The sequence below is a fragment of the Vigna unguiculata genome, chromosome 1 (genome assembly GCF_037176805.1).
Source record: "Vigna unguiculata cultivar grain cowpea cultivar isolate G323 ecotype 2 chromosome 1, ASM3717680v1, whole genome shotgun sequence".
Taxonomy (NCBI): domain Eukaryota; kingdom Viridiplantae; phylum Streptophyta; class Magnoliopsida; order Fabales; family Fabaceae; genus Vigna; species Vigna unguiculata.
Window position 1 is genome coordinate 22993662 of NC_140792.1, and position 17070 is coordinate 23010731.

The 17070-nt window shown below is 30.6% G+C and overlaps 1 protein-coding gene across 1 annotated transcript; it reads left to right on the forward strand.

Moving 5' to 3' along the window:
* The first annotated feature begins 9336 nt into the window (after nucleotides 1–9336).
* LOC146888777 (uncharacterized) lies at nucleotides 9337–10519 on the forward strand. The gene is made up of 3 exons (XM_085666217.1): nucleotides 9337–9943; nucleotides 10097–10338; nucleotides 10424–10519. The coding sequence occupies exons 1-3, from the start codon at nucleotides 9337–9339 to the stop codon at nucleotides 10517–10519; spliced, it is 945 nt and encodes a 314-aa protein (XP_085522343.1).
* The last annotated feature ends 6551 nt before the right edge of the window (nucleotides 10520–17070 follow it).

Consider the following 17070-nt stretch of genomic DNA (forward strand, 5'->3'; position numbering starts at 1 on the left):
AATGATCAAATTTCATCCCTAACATTCAAGAGAGTAGAAACCTACATTTCACCAAAATTGGTAAACTCATACAATCATAAATTTGAAACTAGTTCCCCTTACCTGTTTTCCAGCTTAAACAACTCTATAAAAACCAAAATGCTTCTAACTCCACAGGATACTCTATCTACACATATAAACATCACAAAAACAATCAGAACATACCGTTATGATCACTAATCAATAGAAACTCATATAAAAGATTAAAAATACACATGCAAGAGGAAAAAGGCTTACATGAAACAAAAAAACAGAAGAGACCAAGAAAAAAGGGTTGAAACTCAACTTAAGTGAAAGGAGAAAGTGATCGGTCCAAATTGAAGACCTTGCTACGAGGATCACTCATACAATTTTAGATATTCAATCAAGCGAACAAAGGATGAAAACTCCTAGAGAGAAGACAGAGAACTCTAGAAAATTGGTTTCTAGAGAATAATGTGTTTTAAAATAGTGAAACTCGTTTATAACAAAAGTATTTATATAAAACCTTTTAATATTAAAGTAATTGAGTCTCACTATTTTTAAACTACTATTACTTTTAAAATGCCTTTTTCTAGGATTTTACATATGGTTTTCTAAAGATTATTGTTGTTGATTTCTTGTCTAAGATTTTAAATTAATTGATGTAACTTCTCAATTAATTTGTTGGTGTCCTCACTTTTAACTAAAGTAACTTCTAAATCAAATATTACTATGCCTAATCATATGAATTCTTTTTTCTCTTTTGTCTAGTAAAAAGTTAATTAATCAAAGTAACTTCTTGGTAATTCTAATAAAAGTTTCACTTTTAATCAAAGTAACTTCTCAATTAAAATTAAAAGGAAGCTGATAAATGGAAGAACAAGTGCTAACATAATAAAAAAAATCACAATTTCATTCAATAAGAACACTGGAAACATTTTTCCAATTAGTGGAAATGAAAGCAAAACTCATAAAAGGATGGAAAGAGGAAAGATCCATGGTCCAACGCCAACTGTGCAGTCATTAATCCAAGAATATCCAAAAATTGTAGAAAAATAGTGGAAACATAAGAGAAAAAAATGCGGATTTGTTATGGAGTGAGCGTGTACAATGGAGTGTATGATTGTGGTTGGTGTGTGTGAATGGTTTAGGTCTTTTTTGTAGAATGGTGCATGAACGTATATATCAGTTTTGCAACACCTAAAACTACCTATTATAGGTTGTCTAACTGCCAAAAACTTCTTCTCCAACTAAACTAACTAACTACTTTTCACTAGCAACCTAAGTGGCAGGTTTTCCAGTTGTAGCCACAAATTGGAGTAGGTAAGCTACATTGGATGATTATGTCCATTCAAGTTGTTAAACCTCCTACAATAGGTGATGCAACCAACTGTATGATAACTCACCCTTGGCTTCCAATTCAACTCCTTCGTGTGCATTCTCCATAGTAGCCTTGGTCCATCACAACCCTTCATCTCAAAAACTTTGTTTGGCTTCAAGAGTGACTTCAAAACCTTGCCAAACTAACCTCTCTACATTCATAACCTAAACAACAAGTTAAAATTGAGAAAGTAAACCACAAACTACACTACATTAGTTGACTACACAAATACTAATTAAAATATGAAATTCAATGTAGTTTTGGACAACTTCTTTGTCATTTCAAGGTTAGGGCAAGTGTAATTGAGTCTCCTTAAGATTTTGCCACAGATGCCATGTCAATTGGAGGTGAAATGCAAAAAGTCAACTTTGAGACAACCCTCTCGTCAACTCTTTTTGAAAAAGTCAACTATGAACCACTTTAATGGGGTTTTGGCTAATTTAGATTCTCCAATGACTTTCAATGATTACCTCACTGCTACCTTGAACCTTTTAGCTTTGTTATATACTCACAAAGCTCAAATGTGAGTCACATGAAGACTCTTCCTAATAACACTTAAACTAGACAACAAACTCTATTCTTATAAGTACTCCTAAGTTTATTTATCTAAACTTAGATGTTATGAACCTATCCATGATTTTATCATCTAAGCTAAATCACGTATCATTAGACCATCCTTAGAGTACTTCTAAGGCTTACACTAAAATTGTATTAAAAAGACTAATTAAGCTACTTTTGTAAAACTAGACTAAAAACCTTACTAAACTTATTCTAAGCTAATTACTCGTAGTTAACAACTTAAACCTACCCAAAATAGCACAAATAGCTAAGAAAAACTTTAGAGGTAAGGGACTTGTGATGAAGGATTATCTTGTTCCTTTTTAAGATTATTGAATATGGTGTGAGTTGATTAAGAAAACCAAGGAAATCCCCACTGGACATTAAGATAGCAAGCTATCTAGATGTGAAGGTTCCTTTCTAAGGTTCTAGAAAGGAGGAGAATGGATTGGTGGGGAGTAAGAAATCAAAAGGAAAAACATATAATAGAAACAATATAAACCAAGAAGAGTAAAGAAACATAAAATGAAAAGCAAGGGAAATGGGAGGAATGGAGGATTCACGCCACTACAAGGCTAGGCTAGAAGAAGCCATGGCAACCTTGAAGATGAGTGGTGTATGCCGCCACTTGCCAAGGCAAGATAAGGCTTGAAAGAACTCCACTCCCTAAGGAGGAATGCTCTCGCAAAAGGTTGAAACACAAAGTGTATAATTTCTCCAAAATGTTCAATCCTTGTACAAGTGTTAGAGGTCCCCTTAAATAGACAAGTCTAGGGGCCCCTTAGCAAAACAACTAAGTTAAAGGATTACAAAAGAAACCTAGCATGTTCTAGAAAGTAGGTCATCCTAGGATGCATATGGGTGAATTTTTGTCCAAGCCATCTAGGTGGCAAGTCTTCATGGCCTAGGCTCCCAAAGGAAGGTTCTAGAACATTCTAGAAGACTTGGTGTCCAAGACATGTGGGCCTCCTCTTTCTAGATGCTTCTAGAAAGTCTTATTCCTTCTCTCTCTTCCTTAGGACGCCAAGTGTCTCCTATGTGGCCCTCCTCCTTTCTTATTCCTACAAAAGCAAATTAAGGAATTTATTAGCATGTTGATTTAAGGTTAAGCTAATCTTTTGAGTCAACAAGTCAACCCAAAGTCAAGGTCAACAAGTCAACTCAAAAATAGTCAACCAAGCCAACTTAAAGGAATTTTAAACTAAAGAAAATAAAAGTAAAGGAAGGGATCAAGGAACTCCCTTTCTTCTAAGCATGTGCCATGGGCCATCATCCTTGGTAGGGATCAATTCTTTATCAACTTGTCACTAGTTCAATCCCCATTTTTGGCATTAGCCTTTTTTAACGATCACATAGCTTACCCTGTTTTGTACTGTTGTGTTTGATTTTACTCTTTTGCTATGACCACGTTACTCATATGAGCAGAGAGTAATGCATGTATAGATCATGAGCTGCAGTTAGACTACCTAAGGACATACTAATAAGATATATGTAGAATATATTGTGTATTTATTTTGTACAAGTTTGTAAAGTTTATATTTATTTTTTGAAAAGATGTTACTATTTTTCGAGACTGTACTAAAATATACATGTACTCTTTGTTCTATGTGATGCTTTAGTACCAAATTTTTAGAACCTCTGTGCTGTATATTATAATATATGGAAAGTTAAGTTGTTACACTCTCTAACTATGCTAATTATAATAATTAAGAAAATTATAATTAGTATAAAACTTTCATAATTTAAACATTCAAATCAATAACTATGGTGATAATTTCTTAGGAAAGTTAAGTGAAAATTCCTATTGGACATTAAGATAGCAATCTATCTAGATGTGAAGGTTAATTTCACAAAGCTCTAGAGAGAAATAGAGAGAGAGAAAGAAAGAGAGAGAGAGAGAGAGAGAGAAAAATTGATTCAACTGAAAATAAAAATAGTGCACAAATAGAACATACAACCCAAGACCAAATAAGAGGAAAGAAAGCATAAAAATGGCAAGAATAGAAATGAGTGAATGTGAGAAGCATACCACTACAAAGGAGAGGCCATAGATGTAGGATTATCTTGTTTTCTTTTAACATTCATGAATATGGTGATGAAAATCATCACCATATTCATGAATGTTAAAAGAAAACAAGATAATCGTACATCAAATAGTTTCTCAGATCTTGTTTCAAAAAATGCTTCTTCCATTTTGTGTTAAAACAATTTGATAATATGTAATATGAATGAGTTAAAGGGAAAGTAAGATTTACACTTTATATATATATATATATATATATATATATATATATATATATATATATATTTATAATGGTTCGTCTATAAATAAGATCACTTCTAATTCTTGATCAACATAATCAAGTTCTACTAAGGAAGCTTATACTACAAGAGACCAATCAAGTATTATTTGAACCCAATTACTCTTAGCTAAAAAATTGAGTGTTTGGAATATAAGTCATTCCTAGATATGAAATATTCCTAAAAAATAAAATCATTCCTAGTTAAAACATTTCATTATGAATGAAATGATTAAAATATGACATGGTACCTAAGTAAGAGAAAGTTAATGTCATAAGATACAAATTCACTCTTTTAGGTTGCTCATAATCATTGAAGTTATCTATCAATAGAATAGATCAAGACATTATTATACTATGACAAGTACCCAATAAATGACCCAATTGAGTAAACACTATAAATTGTGATTATAGATTTATTCATCTAATGTGTGTTCCTGAGTTTCAAGCAAGATACATCAAAAGCACAATCACTACAAAACAAATGAAATATGAAGATTGGAGTAAACAAGATAGAAAATGAATATTAGACAAGCTCAACCAAAAATGTTAACTTCATGAGTCAAAGTGAAAAGTTGGACCGGACGACCTAGCCACTAGAGGACTCAAATAGTGATGACTTAGATGTGCTAATTTGACAAGTTCATTGGCCAGATGAATGAACACAAAACAAGAAGTTCACCAGACGAGTACACTAGATGACTAGGTTACTAGTGCAAAACACACTTTCGAAATTGCCTAATAGGCTTTGGTGTCAAGAAAAAACGAAGCCTTTCAAAATGCAATGACATTTTTGAACTTTCTTGTGTAACTATAGGCTTCAGTTCTAAAATAATCGAAGCATATACTAGTATAAGCGTTGGTTCTTTAAATAACCAAAGCCTATACTAGTATATGCTTTGGTTCTTTAAATAACTGAAACTTATACTAGTTTAGGCTATAAGATTTGGCTATTTAAAGAATAAAGCCTATAATTTTGCAAATAATTTGAAAAATTCCATAGGTGGGCACTAATCGAAGCATTTGTCTAGTAGGGATGTTTGGCATTCTGATATTGACTTTATTCGTCTAATGATCTTTACTTGTCTGGTCAACATTGCTTCACTTTACTTGTCTAGTGATCTTCCATCTCTTGAATAATTCTTTCTTTCCTTTTTTGAATTTCCTCTTCAATCTTCATGCTTTAATTCATATATTACTTTTATATCATAGAGGCATTCAATTGATATAATCTGCAAGATAATGTAATATTCATATCTTATCCTTTGAAATTTATCTCTTTTGAAATACATTATATATTATATTTCTTCTTTTGACTACTTTCTCGTTGTCGCTTCTCTACTTGAATCTTCTTCATTTGACTTCTTCAAATAACTTCCTAGTGATCCTTCATTTGTAAGAAATTCTTTGTTGAAGTTTTTTTATGATGAAATATATTCTCTAAAGCTTTAATCCATTATTTCCTTCTTGAGATCAAAGTGCATTTGATCTAGAAAGTTTTGATATTATTTTCTCTCTAAAGGAAACTTAGGAAACAAATTATGTAATATCTCATTAGTAGTAATATCAAATATAATCAAGATAATCATGTAAATTAAATATAAAATAAAAACAATGGTGGTCATCTATAAAATATTTCTATGACCATTTGAAAATTATTTCAATTTCAAAATATAATTTCTTTTATGAAATCCTTTAAATCAAATTTAAATATCAATAAATAGTTTAAAATGATATGACTCTTTCAATGATTTTGATTCCAAATAATAAGATAAAAATATTAATTTAACTATTCAATCTGTAATTAAATGAAAGAAATGACTTAGCCAAAATTACGCAGCTCTTTCAAACTATACATGTCATCTAGTGCTTCATTTTATTTTGTTGACCCGTCTTATGCCAAGACTCGTCTGGTCAACATCTTCGACTGAGCTCATGCTCACTTTTAGACCTTTTTAATCCAATCTTTATATTTTGTTTTTTATTTTCTAATTACACTTTTGTTATAGGCTTGCTTGAAACTCATGGACAAACATTAGATAATTAAATATATAATCACAATTTATATAACATTTGATCAGTGTGTCATCTAATAAGTGTATATAGTTTATTGGTACTTGATATGGTATTTCTTCATCTAGTCCTTGCATAAGTATATTCTATAATTTGACAATTAGGAGCTTTCATATGAAAGACTAAACATGTTATATGAATAACAATACATATCTTCATTTTCATATCGTGTTTATCATCAAAATTAAAAAGACCTTTTTTCATACTGTATAATGCTTTGTTATCATCAAAATTACTTAGACCTTTTGTCTAGAGGGACCTTGCATCACCTGGTTTCAATTATTTATGTGTGTAATCTCTTTCTTATACTCTTATTTTGATTATTGTGTAAAATGTTTTTTAAAATGTTTACCAGCTCTATTTGTCCCCCTTTCTAGAGCCACATTACATCAACACATTTGTGGCATGCTTTGAGGCCATAATTCAAGCATTATGGTTGTGGAACTATACTTTGGGATTTGGTATTGTTAATAGTATAGGTGATAGAGGACTATCCCAAGATTTCATACAAGAAGAACTTAAAGATGAACTTTTGGGTTTTCTTTTCGAAATTAGTTATGTTTTATGTTTTTGGGTTTTGAGCTTTCTTTTATAATTAGTTTATGCTTTTATGTTTTGGGTTTGGGCCTTCTTGTAGGGTTTGCAGGTTTGCTTAAACTTATGTGCCTATAAACAAAGGTACTAAAAATTGATGTAGACACTTTTAGTCATATATTGAATTTGATTTTCATTAAAGAGAGGGTTCTCTTTGTTCTTGGCTTAGGCCTCTGGTTCTTATCAAAGATTAACATCTTTATGGCGAATCTTCACTTGACTTATCAATCTGCTAGATTGTGGCGTCCTCCATCTCTATCTTATTCCGCGTTCTTCTCTTATTTATTCGTGTCGTGCCTCTTGAGGAATCAAATTCAAAAACGATCATACTCTTTCCTGGATAGGATCGTATCATCTGGTATCTAGAGCAAGGTTCTGGTTTGAATTTCCTCTTCTATGTTATTTTTCTGTCATATGAAAAAAAAAAAAACTATAATTTGTCAATGTCTACTTGTTCTGTGTTTTGTTTTAAATTTTGTTTGTTTCGTTTGTAAGGAGTAAAACCCTTAAGGTTGTTTCCAATTTGGTTGAATTTTTTTTATTTGGCCTTTTTTTTTCTTCTTTTCTGTTCTTTATTTAAATTGTGTATTTCTACATTTGATTCGTGGAAATTATTTATTTTTGTGTTTGGGATGTGCAAGTACACTTACTTTTGATTTACATGAGTATGAGGTTTTGAGGGATCAATTGTTTAAGTTTATTTTTTTGTTGTTGAACTGCAAAAAAACAAAAAAAAATATTGTGGATCAAGTCCAAAGGAAACAAATATATATTGAAAAAAAAAGTAGAAAAAGAAGGATAAAAAAAAGGGAGTTCAATACAACTTTTATTGCAATTTATTTGTGATTTATTAATATCTACTTGCAATTAGTCTTTCTCTTAGAGTCTCCGTGTTGTCTCATTTAAATCTCTTTGGTAGTCCTATTATTTTCTAACTTTCTAATTTTAATTTTCTTGTTTTGGTCTTTCTCTTAGAGTCTCTGTGTTGTCTCATTTAAATCTCTTTGGTAGTCCTATTATTTTCTAATTTTAATTTTCTTATTTTTTGTCTTTAAATTTCCTTGAAGTTTTGTCTAGTGTTTTGAATTTTCTTTGTCCTCTCAAGTCAAGATTTATATCTCGCAACATTTTTAACATTGTTTGTTCACTCTTTGCTTAAGTTACTAGAGTTCTTTGTCAAGCCCTAAAGGGAATTTGAGTGGTAAAAGGCAAGAGAGTACATTCCAGAAAAGCCTATAAGTGTGATACACGAGTGAAACACTTAGCAGAGTGGTGAGGTCCAAAAAAATATATTGTTGCTAACATTTGCTTGTAGGGCATGACTTCTTCCTAGAATAGTGAGCCTCTATCACCTAAGACTACGACACTTATGGTTGCACTTGATAAGCTCATATTACAAATGAATCAAATGCAACAACACAATCAACAACAGTTCGAAAGGCTCCAAAAGTTTAATGAAGATGTGAGCGTGAGATTAGAGGGAGTGGAGAGAAGAAGAAGGAGACGTATTGATTCAGACCATTCTTCTCATAATGATGAAGCGACACATGTTTTTAGGCCACGACGAGGCCAAAGACATGAGGCATTTGGGAACCACATGCTTAGAAGGGATAATGATGAGGAAGAGCATGATTTTAGGCCAAGACAAGGCCAAAGACGAGAGGAGTTCGGGAACCACACACCTCGAAGAGATAAGATGTGGAAGAATATTATAATTCCTAAATTTAATGGAGCTAATGACCCGGAAGCTTACCTGGCATGGGAAATGAAGCTTGACCAAATCTTCAACTCTTACGATATGAGGATGATGATAAGGTGCTTATGGCTTCCTTGGAGTTTGAAGCCTATGCTATGAATTGGTGGAATCAAATCACTGTGGACATAGCTAGAAGAAGGCGGTTGCCAATTTCTACATGGGAGCAATTAAAAGTAGCTATGAAGGAAAGATTTGTGCCTCCTTATTATAAAAAAGAGATCTTCAACAAATTACAAAGACTTACACAGGGAAATAAGAGTGTTGAAGAGTATGTTCAAGAGATGGAGGTCACCTTGATGAAAGCTGAAGTGGAAGAAACACATATGGCTACAATGGCTAGATTCTTGAATGGATTAAATAGGGAGATTCAAGATGTGGTGGAAATGCACCATTATGAGACCTTGGAGGATCTTATTAACTAAGCCACCAGAGTGGAACAACAGCTCAAGAGACGAAGCGCCTATAGGAAGTCATCCACCTCATGGAGAGATACAGAGAAATATAAGAAGGAGGAAGCTACTTCTACCATTCCTAAATCTAAGGAGAAGGAGTCCTCAAATGGTAAAGTAACTTGTCAAGCTAGTAATAATGATTCTTCACGTTCTAGTGCAATAAAATGTTTTAAATGTTTGGGTAGAGGACATATCACAGCTGAATGTCCCAACAGAAGAACTATGATGTTGTTGGCGAATGGTGAGTACATTAGTGAGCATTCCGCGGGTGAATCATCTAGTAGTGATGAGGAGGAAAAGGAGTGTGAAGTCCCCCCTATGGAGGGAGATCTCTTGATGGTTAGGCGGTTGTTGGGTAGTATGAATAAGGAGGAAGATGAGACCCAAAGAAGAAATATTTTCCATTCTAGATGTATGGTTAAAGGAAAGGTGCGTTCACTCATCATTGATGGAGGAAGTTGTACAAATGTATCTAGTAAACGACTAGTGGAAAAGCTTGGTTTGGTGACATCTATGCACCCTAGTCCTTATACTTTGCAATGGTTGAGTGAGGATGGAGAATTGGTGGTAGATAAGCAGGTGAACATTGCTTTCTCTATCGGTAAATATGTCGATGAGGTAGTATGTGATGTGGTACCTATGAAGGCGAGTCACTTATTGTTGGGGAGGCCTTGGCAATATGATAGAAAGGTAACCCATGATGGTCTAACCAATAAGTATTCTTTCCTGTTTAAGGGGCAAAAGGTGCCCCTAACACCTTTATCTCCTAGAGAAGTTTGTGAGGATCAAATTAAGATGAGAGTGAGAAGAGAGCAAGAGAGAAAAGAAGGCAAGAAAAAGGAAGATAAAAAAATAAGGAGTGATAAAAGCCTTTTATTGAGAGAAAAAGAAATAAACAGAGTGTTGCTTAAGAAACAACCCTTATATTTGCTTATGCCTAACAATATTTGTCTCTCTTCTGTGCAAGCTTATTTGTCTTTAGGTATGAAGCAATTTCTCAAAAAGTATGATGATATCTTTCCTAAAGACATCCCTCATGGTTTACCTCCTAACAGGGGTACTGAGTATAATATGGATCTCATTCAGGGTGCATCCCTTCCTAATAAGCTAACCTATAGGAGTAACACAGAAGAAACTAAAGAGATACAAAAGCATGAGGCGCAACTTATGGACAAAGGATCGGTTCAGGAAAGTTTGAGTCCCTGTGCTATTCTAGTCATTCCGGTACCTATGAAAGATAAATTGGGGTCGATGTGCAATACCTGTAGGGCCATCAAATATATCATTATAAGTTGCGTATTTGACCCAGGAGGACCTTTCAGAATTCGGGTCGAATTCTCTCCAAACAGGGGAGAATGATAAAGAATTTTCAAGTGAGACGAATTTGAGGACAAATTCTCTTTAAGAAGGAGGGTACGATAGAAGTCTATTTCCTAAACTTCAAGTGGTACGAATTTGAGGACAAATTCTCTTCAAGAAGAAGGGAATGATAGAGGACTATCCCAAGATTCCATACAAGAAGAACTTGAAGATGAACTTTTGGGTTTTCTTTTCGAAATTAGTTATGTTTTATGTTTTTGGGTTTTGAGCTTTCTTTTATAATTAGTTTATGGTTTTATGTTTTGGGCTTGGGCCTTCTTGTAGGGTTTGCAGGGTTGCTTAAACTTATGTGCCTATAAACAAAGGTACTAAAAACTGATGTAGACACTTTTAGTCATATATTGAATTTGATTTTCATTAAAGAGAGGGTTCTCTTTGTTCTTGGCTTAGGCCTCTGGTTCTTATCAAAGATTAACATCTTTGTGGCGAATCTTCACTTGACTTATCAATTTGCTAGATTGTGGCGTCCTCCATCTCTGTCTTATTTCGCATTCTTCTCTTATTTATTCGTGTCGTGCCTCTTGAGGAATCAAATTCAGAAACGATCATACTCTTTCCTGGATAGGATCGTATCAATAGGTAGACCGATGAGGATATCTTGTTATAATTCTATAGCCATTTTCTTTTCTAAGAATAATAAATACTCGAAAGTAGAAAAACACAAAGATTTAAAGTATTTAAAGATCTCAATTGAGCATATTCATACAAGCTTAATGATAAAAGATTCGTCAAGTGAAGGTTTACCAATAAAAGAAATTTATTGGATATGTTGAAACAATAGGTATACTGGATAAATCCTTGTTAAGAATGTAGTTTGATGTGTATATATATATATATATATATATATATATATATATATATATATATATATATATATATATATATATATATATATATATATATACATTATGGTTGAAATGCTCATATTGCTTGACACTTGTGATTTCCATTATAGTTGCTTCTATTTATTTTATGATTCACATCACTTGGTACACATTATTGTTTTGTTTAGTAAAATGACTGAATGTATCTTGAAAAGGAAATTACAAATATCTATTACATTTTAATTAAAGTCAAGTTGGATAACTTGCAACTGCTACAATCCAATCTTCTAGCTTAAGTCAATGAAGGACAATGTACAGTGTGCAATTAAAGTTTAAAGTTGAATTCTCAAGTCACTACTTGAGCCAAGTGGGAGAATGTTAGATTATTTTAATTTGGTATTGGCTCATGTAATTTATAGAACGACTTTAATATAAAGGTTCCTAATGTGATGATTATTACATTATAAATGTATTAAAGTCATGGGAATATTTTAGATATATTAAAATTATTCCATCTCTTCTCACTTCACCAAGGGCATTATGATCTTTTAATAAATAATTTAAAAGAAAATTGTTATCTCCTTTCCTTTTAGGTGTTATGTTACTTTTCTCGTGCAAAAGAAAGTTTATGTTCTTTAGAACACAAGAGATAAGGGTAACATAGAACAATACCTATGAACATCAATCAAGAAAATTATTAAAGGAAGTAAGAGAATAAGAAAAACATTCAAAATTGTCGATCTATGTAAGTTTTTGAACACTTCTAACCATATAATTTTGTGAGAATCATTGTAAGATCCTTATGATTTAGAGAAATTTTCTTTAATTGAATTTTGGAATGTATGTAAACTATTACACACACTACTTTTATCTATGAATATCACCTTTTACTTTTGACCCTTTTACTTCTAGCACAAAACATTATTAAAAATTAAGTACAATTTGATTAAGATAAAATAGTTTATGAGTTCCACTTAAAAATATTAAATTGTTATGTAATCACATATCATTATATATGATAAATTATTATTATTTTATAATAATTGTCTTGAAATTATATATATTATATTCTTTTTAATGTAAAACATTTTTATTACATTCTTAATTCATAAATATCGCTCCCTCGGAATAAATTATACAGATAACGTAAAATTTGTATTAGTATTATTTTTAATTAGAAATTACTGTGTATGATAAATTTATCAAAATTTAGAACGGGTTAACCTATAAGTCATTGAAAAATATTTGCAATTAATTAATGATAGAGTATTCACAACTAAATTTAAAGAATATTTTGATTTTTTAAAATAATCCTGATGTATGAAATATTTTAATTATCTTTTGTAACTATCCCTTTTCCAATCATATTTTGTTCCTACCATTACCACTTATATTATCAACTTGAGTTTTATATAATATAAATCATATTTAAAATATTTTTTCATTTTTACATAAGTCAGATATACACACTTCAATAGCAAGAAAAACAAATCAGACTTTAAAAATTCAATAAATACATATAATAGCTCTCCCAAAATTAATCTAAAATAACTTATTTTTTAGAAAAATAGTTACCTACATTATTAATTGAAAGGACAACTTTCCTTTCCTTTTCTTATATTAGGAGTTCCTACCCATGAAATTATCACTAAGAGCCAAACGAACACAGTTGTTGTGGCTGTTCAGACGCACCTACCGTCCAAGAACACCCCATGCTTCTTTATCCACTAAGATAACTAAATTCCTTTTATTGTTTCTTCGCTTCGCTCTGTCACTTTCATTCATCCACCCTTCATACTTGTCCCACACAATCTTCAATCACACTTCACTAAATTCATTAACACTGCATATTAAATTATTCGCATGCCCTCATATTATTATATACTCCATTCTACAACGCTCACAATTCTATCCGGAAAATGCGCAATCCATTTTCTTTTCGGCACGATTTGAATACATCCTCTACTTAATTCACTCGTGGCCGCCTCAAAGATAAAGTGAGGTGTCCATGTAAAGAAAGTCAAATTTTCTTTTTACTACTAATATTTCTATATTAAATTAATTATAAAATTATGTTTAAGGAAAAAAAATCTTAAAAAAAAGTTTTTTTTAGTACTAATATATTTCTATTACATTAATTGTAAAATTATGTTTAAGAAAAAAGTCTTAAAAAAGTATTTTATTACTAATATAGTTCTATTAAATTAATTATAAGTTTATGTTTGAAAATAAAATAAAATAAAATAATTATTGTCTGACAATTTTTATTGGTATTAAAAATGATAATTAATGAGTTAAAGTTTTTTTTAGTAAATTATAGTCTTGTTTATGAAAAGGAGAATGATTTGAGATATCTTTACTTTCTTAGAATCAATCTGTATTCTATTTTGTTGTTTGATCTCTCTGTGACTTTTTTTGCCTCTCCTTACTTTTTTCTCTTCTAAGAGTCATTTTATTAGGGTTTTAGCATACTTCATTTCTTGAATATCCTCATCTTGAATCTCATGTTGTTTGTGTGTATCAATATTTTCATCCTCATTTCTGGTTAGTATGTTTCTTCTTTATATTTGTGTTGCTTTTATTTTTATTTTGTTTTTCGGTACTTTTTAATTTACGGGTTTCAAGAGTTTTTTTTTTCATATATCTTGTCCACTTACTATCGAAGAACAATAATTTTTTTTGAATTATTTTTATTAATGATTCATCTTAAAATAAATTATGCAGGTTTGTGAAAAAATTGAGACTTAGAAGAAAGAGGTTTGAGACTTCAAGATACTACAAGTCTACTATCAAATTTACTTCCTTGACAGCCAAAACATTGTTTTAATTCATTAGTTTTATATACTTATCTTTAGTAGTATTTTATATATTATAATTTTTTATTTCATATAAAAATATATAGATATGTCAACTAAAAAGTTTAAATCAGGCTATTAAAAAATTCAAGAAAAGAGAAGAATCAAGGCATTAATTGCATCACAAAAAGGAGCTATGAATAAAATTTTAAAAATAGATAAGATAAATGAATTAAAAAATATAGGTGGATGCTTTTTGAATGAACAAGATAATAAAAATATAGATATAAGTGAAAACAACAATAGAGAAAGAGAAATAATTAGTGATTAGGATAATGTTAACAATTCTAATGTCAATTGCTTCAGCTGAAAGATGTTTCTCAAAGATAAAGATAATAATAAAAACTTATTTAAGATCAACACTGTGATAAGAAATATTAAATAGATTAGTTCTATTATCTATTGAAAAAGAAATCTTAAATGAAATTAATTATGAACATTTAATAAATAATTTTGCATAAAAAAAAGCTCAAAAAATAAATTTTAAATAAAAGGTCTCATTTTTTAAGTTTTCTTTAGTTCTCTCAAACTCTTGAGTCTCATTTGGATTGTTTTTATGATTCTTTATGTTAAATATAATTTAACTCAATTCATTCTTAAGTTAGATAGATTGGATAAAATTTTGAAAAAACAATTTCTTAAGAAAAGTTATAATTTTCTAATATCAACCTAATTAAAATAAAATACAATATTTATTATTAGAATTAATTCAAGACTTCAAGTAAGTTAATAAGTTAAGTCATAACAAGTTTTGTCCAAATTGATTCAAGACATAAAAAAGAAAACACTAGTGTAAAACAAAGATATAACAAAAACATATTAGGTTGGTTACTGAAGAAACAATGTAATAAAAACATGGTGACATGTTCGAAAATACTGAAAACAATATTATTACATTGGTTATTACTCCTAACAATGTAATCAAGTCTCTTTTTTTCATTTTCCCCCTTTCTCTTTTGCTTTAATTTTTTGCACATTGAAACCCTAACTTACACAGGGAACCTAGGTAATTTTTATAATTTTAAATTTTGTATTAATTATATTTAATTTAAAAAGGGAATTTTTATAATGCCGGAAACTTAGGCCTGTTTGGGTGGTAAATGGAATGTCAAATGAAGAAAGCCACTTTTGAAGAGAAAACCACAAAGTGTGGCAAAAGTTTGTATAAGAAGGAATCTCATATGAAGAAAGCCACTTTTGAAGAGGGTGGCAAAAGTTTGTATAAGACAAGAGAATGTTGAAAAAAGTCAGGATAAATGATGATTCATAACCAGTGGAGAAGCTTTGTGAATATATTTTTTTTCTTTTTTATGACATATACTATATAAGTTATTGAAAAATTGATGTAACAAATATTAAACTTATTACATCGAGAATAACTACATCACATCCAAAACTGATGTAATTACTCCTATATAAGCACTGTGGTATGTAATTTTTGCATTAGTGAGAAAAACATAACACAATTTGTCCATAACATAAGTAAATGTGTTAGTCTAAGATTGGGTTTTGAGTCGTCTAAAATGAACTCGTTACTCAATTTGTAGAAGAGTGAGTTAATTTGGGTAAATCAACTGCACTAAAATATTCATAATTAAAATTGTCTCAACTTTTTAAATTTTATATTATACTAGATGACTATATTCAATCAGAACACGACTTTCTACTAAATTATTATATAATCGGAACATGACTTTGATTCAAGAAGGATTACCACTACAATTGTCCTTAATCCTTAGTGCAAACCATGGTGGTCAATTTTAGAGCTCCTAAAGAACTTTTAAAATTATGCTCACAAGTTATCTCTTCCTCAAACATTTTAATTTTGTATATGTTTGAAGAAGTGGTCTATTTCAAAGTATATGTTTTCTCATCAGTTGCAAATGTGTCTTGAGTGGGCTTTTGATTTTCTATAGACAATTTTGTAAAAATTTTCTTTAATTATAAATATTGCTTAAACATTGAGTTGCAAATTTTGAAAAGTTCCTCGGGAGATCACTCTCATATTCATCATCAAACAATGACCGTGAGGAATTACGGAATGAAATAAAATCAAAGAGAGGCTTAGAGTTTAGTTCTTTGTATATGTCAATTATTATATATAGACCTTATATAGACTCTAAAGAAACTAGTTCTTGCAAACCCATTTCTATTTGTTGAGCAACTATAGCTCTTTTGAGTGTCTTTCAAGCATCTAACGACCTTGATTATGAAAGATGCATTAAATTCTCTTTTCTTCATTTACATAGCATCCCAATAATGGGATGTATGTATCTCTTCTTGGGCAACGTTCCTTTCCTTAAATTTGTCTAAAGTGTAGAGTCTATGAAGTAAATAGTCTTTCTATAGTTGGCAATTCTAATGTTAGGGAATTGTTAAAGAAAAGTAGTTTTAGCTTTTTATCTAATATATCATTTGATAGGTACAAGTGTAACCCCCTTCGCTAGGTGTCACAACCGTGAACATAAAAAGGGAGGGAAAAATTTTCGCTTAAGAAATATATAGACAAAACTTAAGAGACTACCAATTCTTTAATGATCAGGGTCACCTAACACCAAGGCCATTTAATGCAAAGGTTGTCTAACACTAAGGTCATCTAATGCCAAGGTCATCTAATGCTTAGGTCATCTAACAGATTCAAACTTACTCGTCTAATGCATTATTTATGAATTGGGTGACATCTAATCGGTTGAGTGGTCTATTGGTAACTTACACATTATTCTTAAGGCTCAACCATTATGAGATTATTCTACTCACACAAAAACCTTTAAGGAATAAAAAGGAGTTTCAATATACATATATATGTATATATATACATATATATATATATATGTATGTATATACATATATATGTATATATGTTTATATATATATATATATATATATATATATATATA

What these genes read in the sequence shown, in the direction of transcription:
- LOC146888777 (XM_085666217.1), top strand. Translation starts at nt 9,337, where the DNA reads ATGATGTTGTTGGCGAATGGTGAGTACATTAGTGAGCATTCCGCGGGT. An exon ending in AGAGCAAGAGAGAAAAGAAG is followed by an intron (nt 9,944 to 10,096) that starts GCAAGAAAAAGG and finishes ATTTGTCTTTAG; the next exon opens with GTATGAAGCAATTTCTCAAA. An exon ending in GTGCTATTCTAGTCATTCCG is followed by an intron (nt 10,339 to 10,423) that starts GTACCTATGAAA and finishes TATTTGACCCAG; the next exon opens with GAGGACCTTTCAGAATTCGG.